The 10,382-nt window shown below is 44.6% G+C and overlaps 1 protein-coding gene across 1 annotated transcript; it reads right to left on the bottom strand.

The window, feature by feature from the left end:
• Positions 1-7,518: 7,518 nt before the first annotated feature.
• Positions 7,519-8,848, bottom strand: LOC132575742 (urotensin-2 receptor-like). The gene has a single exon (XM_060244433.1). It carries the CDS (start codon positions 8,746-8,748, stop codon positions 7,519-7,521), a length of 1,230 nt encoding a protein of 409 aa, XP_060100416.1. The 5' UTR covers positions 8,749-8,848.
• Positions 8,849-10,382: the final 1,534 nt, after the last annotated feature.

Below are 10,382 nucleotides of genomic sequence, written 5' to 3'. Positions count from 1 at the left end.
TGGCCTTCTACTCTGTCTTAAGGGCATCTACTTGGAAGTCACTGTCATTAAAGCAACGCATTCAAGCACCTCCACACAGGGTCAGCCCTAGTCAGTCTGGCAAAGCTAACTTCTGGCACCCCCTTTGCACTGATTTCACCAAGTCACATGGGGGGCACCCAATTCGTCACCCCCAGAAGGCCAGCACCCTAGGCAATCACCTAGTTTGCCTCAAGGCAGGGCCGGCCCTGCCTCCACACGACTCTGCTAACCCTTACAAAAGACCAGTGGTGTAGCTTGATAGCATACCCCTGTGGCGGGCTGGATGCAGACTAAATTTTCTGATGACATAATGGAATTTTGCTGCCTCCTACTCATCTCTATGAAGTGGTGATCCTGTGGGATGTGGGGGAATTTGCAGATTTAGTCTGGATCCAACCCAATGCCCTAAGGCTACTTCATTCATTTATAGCTGAGGTAAGACCTGAATGCCTGCCCTGGGTTTCTGTTCAATGATCATATCTATGTGCTAGTATTATTTTATTGGAAATGAATGGGGGGAAAACCAGAAGGGCTTGTGTATTGTCCTCAATATGCATGCTGTGAGAGACAGTCAGGGTCAGTGGGTAAACCAGGGACCACTTTGAATTTTGTCACCTTTACCTCAGGAAACCAAACTTAACCTTGTCAGAAATAATGAAGGGACTGATAACGTTTTAATAGCTCAAACAAATTAATAGATTTATTATGTACAAAAAGGCAAGGAAGGGAAGAAATAATACCAGATGAATGTAAATTGAAATCAGTTGTCAGGCAGAAAATCAAGTAATAATAAACTCAATTACTTATTTTGGCAGGCTGATGTTATAATGCAAAAAACAGTGTTTCCCTCACACTGGATAACAGTCTGAATTAGAGAAAGACTTTGAAATAGATGTTTCAGGCTTCTCATATATATCTCCACACATTCTCTTAGTCAGAGGACTGACTGAACTTGTGACAGATCTCCCTTTCACAGACACTTTCCCCTAGTGAATATTAGGTATCCTCTAGACTGTAGAGCTATACCCTGGACAATAACACCCTTGAGGGCTCTTCACACTAGCACCTCACTCACTTGTGTTAAGTCCCCTCACAGCTAGAATCTCTGTCTGCCTTCTGGGATTTCCACACAGCCTCAAGAACCTTTTGTCCCTCTCACAGTGTGTGTGTGTGTGTTCTGTCTTAGAATCAAGAGTCCACCCTTTGGTCTGACAGAACTCCTCAGTAGATTCTTTCAGTCTCACTCTGCCTTGTGACACTCAGTGCCACAGCCTTGAGAGTTTTCCCCAGAAATAGCTATTGTTTTCCCCTTCTCACAAATCAACTCTCAAACAGTCAAGAGCTCTGTCTCAGGAAATGAACTAAATTCCACATTCAAGTCTGCTCTCAGCTCCAAACTCAAAGTCGAACTGAACTCTCAGGAGATTTCTCCCCCTGGCTGCCTCTTTCCACTTGATACATTTGTTACCATGGAAGTGACTCAGCCAATCAGAGTAAGTTTCTTAACTCTCACTCAGGCAGACTGCTTTCAGTCCATCGCAATCACCCTCTACAATGAAGTCCTGTATGTCTTGTTTCAAGGTTGGCAGCTCCTTTGACACTGGAAGCTTTTGACCCTGATTGGCTTTTTCTGATCATGTTAGTAGGCTGGGGTGGTGAAAAAGAGTGCCTGGAAACACAGTCATTTTCAGCATTTCTGCCATTCCATGTAAAGACCTCATTTTCAGCCTGAGATAAGGCTGCCATCTCCAAGTGGAAAATTCCTGGAGATTTGGGGGGGTGGAGCCTGGGGAGGTTGAGACTTGAGGGGAGGGACCTCAGTATGGTATAAGCAGCTGTTTTCTCCAGGGAATTGTTCTCTAGAGTTTGGGGGTCAGTTACAGTTCTGGAAGATCTCCAGGCCCCACTTGAAGGTTGGCAGCCATAGAGGGATAGCAATGTATCAGATTTCAACTGTGCTGCTCCTTCTCAACCTAGAGGAGGCTCTGCCTTTCTGAAGGTCTTGGCTTATACATCAGACACTCGTGAGTTAGATCCCATCTAGAGTTTCATGCACACAAATTTCTCTGGTTTCTCCTTCCTGCCAGAGAGCACAGATTATCTCTAAGTGGTTTCTAGCACTCCCTAACCCCCTACATTTCAAGTGCTATTTTGGATGGCTACTGGAGGGTGAATGGGCAAAAATCACCCTTCCTCCTTGTACCTGTGGAAATCTAGGTGGGATCCAGCCCTTGGTGGAACACAAAAAATAAAATCTATACGTAATGTAGCAAACAATGTTTAATGGAGTGTGTATAGAACACATTAGACTGATAGCACTTAGCTGTGGCTTTAGCAGAGTTTTGCTTTTGGGTTTGGGTTTTGTTTGATTGTGAAAGTTGAAACACTATATATATAACAAAAATATATATAAATGCGCGTATATGTTCCTGCTGGGCTTTTTCTACAAAAACCCTGTGTGGAACAATGATGCAATTAAGGGGTGTGGCCTAAGATGCTAATGAGTTCCTGCTGGGCTTTTTCTACCTTTCTAAAGCAGCATATCCTAATCCACAAACCTACATTAAAATACAGTTTATTCTTCTATTAAAAAACATAGTAAGAACTGCTACAGAAATGTCAAATCTCAAATATACTAAGGGCCCAGCAGAACAGAATCCCCTTCTAAGCCTGACAAACAGATATTGGTATGGCCCTTTGTGAACTTCCCTTGGTAATGTATTTCACAAAACAAACACCACCATAGAGAAAGTATGAAGCCTTACAAAGGCATACAGATCTGGGGTGGGGGCTATAAGTACAGATTGCTATGTAGACCCAAGCCTGTGTGTGGAGTATGGAGTCTTATAGGAAGTAGGGTTACCAGCTGTGGGTTAGAGAATTCCTGGAAATTTGTGGGTGGGGCCTGGGGAGAGCAGAGTTTAGGGACAGGGTTGCAAGTTTCCCCTGGCCTCAGGCAGGGGATGGAGGAGTATGGGCTAGAGCAAGAAAAGCCACGTGGCATAGGGATGGGGAGCTGGCCACCACCTCTGGACTGCCTGGGATGTGGGGACTGCTAGTCTAGGTCAGCCAGACACCTCCCTCCCAAGGCACCTGCATTCTTAGTGCCTCAGCTGGACTGTCCCCGCTTGGCTGCACCACCCACAATGGCAGCCCTGGCAGACATAGGGTTGCCAATCCCCAGGTGGGGGCAGGGGATCCCCCAGTTTGGAGGCCCTCCCCTCGCTTCAGGGTCATCAGAAAGCGGGGGGAGGGGAAGGAAATGTCTGCTGAGAACTCTATTATTCCCTATGGAGATTTATTCCCATAGAAAATAATGGAGATTTGATCCGCGGGTATCTGGGGCTCCGGGGGGGCTGTTTTTTGAGATAGAGGCACCAAATTTTCAGTACAGCATCTAGTGCCTCTCCCCAAAATATCCCCCAAGTTTCAAAACAATTGGACCAGGGGATCCAATTCTATTAGCCCCCAATGAAGGTGCCCCTATCCTTCATTATTTCCTATGGAAGGAAGGCATTGAAAAGGTGTGCCATCCCTTTAAATGTGATGGCCAGAACTCCCTTTGGAGTTCAATTATGCTTGTCACAGCCTTGATCTTGGCTCCACCCCTAATGTCTCCTGGCTCCACCCCCAAAGTCCCCAGATATTTCTTAAAATGGACTTGGCAACCCTAGGCAGACAGCAGAGGAGGAGGCCCACACCAGATCACAGTGGCAGCATTGTCACCCTCACTCAGCTCTGGATGGAAATAGTGGAGTCCTTAAAAGGGACAACGGGTGGATCCTCCTTGTGCACTGCCCCCCCAGGCAGGATAAACAGGGGACCTGGGTTGGATGGGAAGTCAGGGGGTCTTGGTAGAAAGTTGGGGAGGGGGCAGGTCCCAAGTGGCCCCACTGTAGCTACGAGCCTGAGTAGGGTTGCCAGATCCAGGTTGGGAAACACTTGGAGATTTGAAAATGGAGCTTGGGGAGGACAGGGACCTCAGTGGGGTACAATGCCACAGACTCCACCCTCCAAAGCACCCTCCGCCCTCCATTTTTTCCTGGGGAACTGATCTCTGTAGTCTGGAGATGAACTGTAATTACAGAGGATCCTCAGGTCCTCCTGGAGGCTGGCATCCCTATTTGGGGAGGAGGGAACAAAGCTCAGCAGGGTATAATGCTAGAGAATCCACTCTCCAAACCAACTATTTTCCCCACAGGAACTGATCTCCATAGTATGGAGATCTGTTGTAGTTCTGGGAGATCTCCAGCCCCCATCTGGAGGCTGGCAATCTTAACGAGAAGCTGCAGTCCTTCAGGTATGTTGCTCTAGGGTTATGGAGATCCAAGACCTAGAGTTGAACGTGGAAGTAAATGAGAAGCCAGCGGACCTGTTTTAGCTTTTGGGCAACTCCTGACAGCAATCATGGGTGGGCTGCATTTTGGCAAAGATTTCTGTGCTCCCTCAGTCTCTTGGCATCCCTGAGATGACCCTTAAAGCCCCTTAAGCAGTCACAGGATGGTGTGGTCTCCCTGCCCTTCTCTATTTCACTTTGTTTTCTTTTGCCTCCAGAACTAGTCAGGCAATGAGGCATGTTACGGCCACACAAGACATTCCTTCCCTTACTGCTGAAGACCCACCCTGAAAAGCAAAGGCGGTTTCATACCCCTCGACCTACCACTGATGAAAACAGAGACATTTCTTTCCTTACTCTAAGCATCACCACTACCTGACCTCTGCTCTCCATTACATGTCCACATCTCCACAAATGCTTAGATGAGAACAAAAAAGTCTTTCAGCTTCAGCAAGGTACTCTCTTTGTTGCAAAAGACTAAATGCAGCTATCCCTCTAGAACTGTCTCCACCTTCTGTAGGCTGTATTAATCTCCTCAGCAATCAGCTGCCTTGCCCCAACTTCGGAAGAAAAGTGTGTTAATAAACAGACCATCATTTAAAAAAAAAAACTTGACTAGAATGTCTAATTTTACAACAGATCTATATAATAAAATAGCTGTAACCTGAGACAGATTCCAAAACATTTATAATCAGGGTTTTTTTTCTCCCACATTAAAATGATTTATTAAAACATTTGTATAGAGCCTTTCCTCTTGGTTCAATGCAGTTTACAATAATAGCTAAAACATCTCCAACTAATAAAATAACAAGCTCCAAATTCCTTCCCTCTCCCTGCCTTAAAAGACTCCTGGTATTCAAACCTCTTCAAAAGCCTGGCAAACAGGCAGACCTTTGCAGATCCTCCTGAAGATCTTCAGGGAGCGAGCCTCTCTTACCTCTTCAGGGAGTCCATTCCTCAGATCCAGAGTCAAAAGTAATTGCTCAAAGAGGTTATGAGAAGGTAATTGCTCAAAGTAATTGCTCAAAGAGGTTATGAGAAGGATGGAAGCAGTGAACTGGCATTCAGGTCCGGCCCTGCCACTAGGCCTAGGGCATTGGCCTTCTGGGGGTGCCAAATTGGGCATTCCACCATGTGACTCAGTGAAGCTATCAGTGCGGGGTGGGGGGAGCATCAGAAGTTAGCCTTGTCTAGGATGCCAGACAGTCTAGGGCCAGCCCTGCTAGCATTTTAAGACCAGCTACATACATTTAAATACTGAGTGTGAGGAAAACAGCAGGATCCCCCTTGCCTGCTCCCAGTCCAGCTCCATCCCCAACAAGAGGGAAAGAGGGAGACAGAGCAATGGCCTTCCAAAGAGTGAGAAAGCACACTCTGCTAGTGGCGCAGTTAGGTAATTTTAGACTGTGGACTTAATGGATTTAATTTCACAAGTTCTGGGAATACAATGCAGTGACTGTAGCAGAATAAAGACTATCATACATTTGAAAGGACACATTTGGGTCATCAATCATGCTTCACATTCTGAGGTATACACCTTAAAATCTAAAGTGTTGAGGCCTGGTATGTATAGTGGTTAGAGTTTGGGCCAGTCTCAGGACCTATCTCATGGTTTTGTGTGGATAAAATGGAAGAGAAGACAGCAAAATAGGTTACTTTGAGTTTCCACAGAGGAGAAAGGTGGGGTATACATGATATCTCTAAGTGAATAAAATGTTACAAGTGTGAGGTGTGCCTCAGGATAAATTCACAGTTGTTGTCATTGTTGCTGTTGTTGTTGTTTGATTTATGGACCGCCCTCCCCCATACAGGGCTCAGGACAGTGAACAATATTTTGATAAAAACATTAATAAAAACATATATTAGCATTTAGAACAGTAACAGTTCTACATTATATTACCTGTTGAATCACATCAGTTATTGCCTCTTATAGTCTGTGACACTGGTTTCCATTTGAGGGTCATTTGCTTAAGGTGATAGAGAAATATAAAGAGAAGTCTAAAGCAAAAAATGGGCACAGGCATATATTGTTTGTGAGCCCACTGAAGATCTGTGCTTACCTCTTATTTGACTTGATGTACAACTCACGACAATTAGTTTTTTCGAAAGAAAGAAAGAAAGAAAGAAAGAAAGAAAGAAAGAAAGAAAGAAAGAAAGAAAGAAAGAAAGAAAGAAAGAAAGAAAGAAAGAAAGAAAGAAAGAAAGAAAGAAAGCAGTAATTCCTTAGTTATATATAAATATACCAGGTTCCCTAATAACAACAACAAAAGCCAAATGCTTGCATGGATCATCTCAAGATTCAGACCCAAGAATAAAGGCAGAGCAGCGGAGCTCATATTGCAGCAGAAATGTATTGGCTCACATACTGACATAAACAATCAGATGACTGGTCCATCAAAGCACTATTATTCCCAGTTATGCTACTTGAGATCCCGTTAAGTGAAGATATAGACAATAATCTGTGGTTCCTTAAGTAATCAAAAATGGCTGCTGTTTTTCCTTTTGAAACTTTATGAAGGAGTGGGCTGGTAGGCAGGCAGGACCAGAAAGAAGCCTTGCGAGGGCAAGAAAGTGAAGCAAAAAGGAGGGAGATGGGGGCTGGAGTGAGGGAGCAAAGCAACAGGAAAGCGGAAAAGCTGTGTAGCAGCAAGAGAAGGACAGAAAGTGAAGATAGCATGGGGGAGACCAGCAGGGCGGATGAGAATGCCCCCTCCCCATGCGCGCACACACACACACAAGACATTGTAGGTCCCCTGCTTTTGCTCCGTAATAATACTCTAAGTGACTTTAGCCTTATAAATGTAAAGGCTCTGCCATTAAACTATGACTTTTCCTAGAGGGCTTGCACCATCTGGGGGAACCCAGACTTAGATCACAGGAATAAAACTCATATGATACCTCTACACCACATAGTAAAGTGGTATAAAGCAAAGCATGATAGTGATTCATGCTTATAGTTTCACATGGTTTGACTGTCAGCAGATAGCTGCAATGATTATCTTGAGAACAATGTAATGCATGAATACTTCCCAAATGAAAGGAGATAATTGCAGTGCTGTTCAGTAAGAGAAGAGACAGCTTGAAGGGTACAAATATATTTAATACACTGAGTATCCATAGAACTCTTCTGTATCTTGGTTACAATTTGTCTTGGGAGTTAATTATTTTCCTTTGCCTCCTTCATTTAAACATTCCTCCTTGTGACAACATAGCATTTGAGCTCCAGGTAAGCATTCTGCTCGGGACTTTTCATACTTCCTTCTATTGAAGAGAACTTGCCGTCCTCCCTGTCTTTCCCCTCCACGGGCTGCCATGTACTCATGGTAGTTCCTGGTGAGCAGGGTATAAAGGAATGGATTGATACAGCTGTTACCATAAGTCAAGCAGGTCACACCAAAGTTGAGGTAAGCCTGAGCAGTGGGGCCAATCTCCAAATCCTCTGACCAGTACAACTTGGCTAGTTGCCAGGCCCAGAATGGTACAAAGCAGGCCCAGTAGGCTACGATGATGCTGAAGATCCTGGAGAACAGCTTCTGTTTCAAAACCCTGCCCACCACTCGTGGCTGCATTACTTTCATGGAGGTCCAATAGGCCTGGGCAAGGCAGGAATACACTATACCCAAGACCAAACCAGGCCCCAGGATGCTTGTACTGAACAGAATTGTGAGGTAAACTCGAAAAGCATCAGGAGTCCATGTGGGAAAGCAGATATGTTTATGGCTGATGCCTTCTCTCTGCTGGATCATGACCATCATGGGTATGGTAAGCAACAATGAGAGGAGCCATACAGCTACACTGGCAACTTTGCGGTAGCTCTTTCCAGCCCATCTGGCCCTCATTGGCCTAGCCACTGCCCAGTAACGCTCCAAGCTCATGGTGGTAAGCAAGAAGATGCTAGCATGCATGGTGAGCAGGTCCAAACTGAGCAAAATCCTGCAGCCCAAATCCCCAAAGAACCAGTTGCGAGCAAAATATGTGCATACCACAAAGGGGATGGTGGAAAGGTAGAGTAAGTCAGCCAAGGCCAAGTTAATTATGTACACACACAAAGATCCAGTTGAGCGACCAGACAGACCACTAAGTGCCACCACCAATGCATAAATATTCCCTGTCATCCCAATCAGAAACATAATGATGAGAACTGCACCCAAGACTCCTGTGACAGGACTTTCCTCTCCAAGCCTGCCATCATCTGAGAAGTTGCCCCATGAAGCTTCTTCAATGAGCTCTGCCGTCATTGAATATACAAGGTGCGCTCTGATACTAGGAGGAACTATGGCACATACACCATACAGTGGCAGGTTAACAACTGGAGAAACACAAGTGATGATGGGTAAAAAACAGAAATTAGTTGAAGCATCCTGGGTCTCAAATGAAATGACAGAAGTCATCAGGATGCCTCAGTCCTCTTTATGTGTCACAATCATCAATGTCTCTTACCCATCCTGAGAAGCAGGAAGAAGCACATCTGTCCCAGTCCATAGATTAAATTGCGTTGTGTCTTCGCTGCTTTTTTGCCATCATGGAATGCTCTGCTCTCTGTTTGACTTTCCTTCTTCAGGAGCTTACGGCTGGTTCGTGCACTCAAAGAAAATCTACCTCCAGCAGCTGAACAGATTTCTTCCTCACCTTCTTTCCTTTTCATCTCTGAGAGAGACCCAGGAAAGTTGTCGTGCTCCCCACAAGTACTCCACCTATCCAGAAATATAATTTATTTCTGAGTGGAGGAATGTGTCTGATTCATAGCTTCACATTCAAGTGCCAATGATCTCAGTGGCAGCGATGGACTCTTAGCTAGTTACTGAGGAATTGCACAGGACTTAACAGTTTGGGGATTTTTCTTCTGCTTATCTCAGCTGTTTGTCTCTTTTTTCTTCATCCAGTCTTTACTCACCTCCTCCCCCTTTTCTATTGTTTTGTTATTGTTCGAGTTTATAAAGCGGGGCACATATTTTTGATATGGCCAAGAAAGAGAGAGAGAGAGAATTGAATGTAGAAGAACAAGGAGTGTAAATGAGACAAACAATTTCAGATCAGCTCTCAGATTTGTGGGGAGCAATGAACATGGCTCCCCCTCACACAGAATGGAAATTAGCCACTGCAAATATCTAGCAAGAAAAAACACAGAGATGAAATGTCAGCAGTGTGACATAACATCCAACCTCAAGATCAGCTAGTTTCATCATTTTATTGCACGCACACACACACTTTGAACATCAACTATTTCCCTGCTGTGGAAGTGCTGGCTTTTTATTTCATTATGATCAGGATACTTGTCAGCTCTATCCAAATGGTTTTCAACACCAAGATGAGAATTCTAACTGATGAGTTATTTGAGGAGAGCAACAGACACAGGAATTTTGGCACACAGAGAGAGGCTTGTAGTAGATTTTTATGGGTATGTATTTACTGACTCGAACAAGATATTTTTCAAATACACCATGCAGTCAGCAGCAACATTTATACCAGCACAGTAGCAATACTCTATGGACTTCCCTACCCTTTTATTTTCAGTTCTGAAAAGTATCTCAAAAGCAATTAGAATACTGGCTTTCAACCATTCCAGACCTGAGATTGTCCCCATGAGTCCCACTGAGCTGCAAACATGTGACTGGAAGTCATATAAGATCAGAGCCATATGACAGGAAGACAAGAAGCCAGAACTATAATCTCACTGGCATGAAGTCCAGGACCTTTGGAAGCAGCCCTTGAGAGCTGAGGACAAAAAATGCTACAAGATGAAGAATTATTCAAGCATCAAGGCAACTTAGAAATCTTCTCCACCACTTTGTAATGCATCTATTTGTGTACGCCTTAAAGTGAGCTCTCAGAAACTAGTTTTGGTTACCATTCCAAGACCTGTATGAGAGAGGCCTCATTTAATTCTAGCACAGTGTGTGTAAGTGCCTCACCCAATGGAAGCAAAAGAGGAGCCTATTGAAGCCACCAGAGTCTCCTGTGCCCTGACTATCTGGTTAGGTAAGCCTACTCTGACACACCAGGCCCCAGAGGATACTTGAAGGTC

This window comes from Heteronotia binoei, chromosome 8 (assembly GCF_032191835.1).
Source record: "Heteronotia binoei isolate CCM8104 ecotype False Entrance Well chromosome 8, APGP_CSIRO_Hbin_v1, whole genome shotgun sequence".
NCBI lineage: Eukaryota > Metazoa > Chordata > Lepidosauria > Squamata > Gekkonidae > Heteronotia > Heteronotia binoei.
The sequence above is the reverse complement of the archived record's forward strand: the minus strand, read 5'-3'. Positions and strand labels throughout refer to the sequence as shown.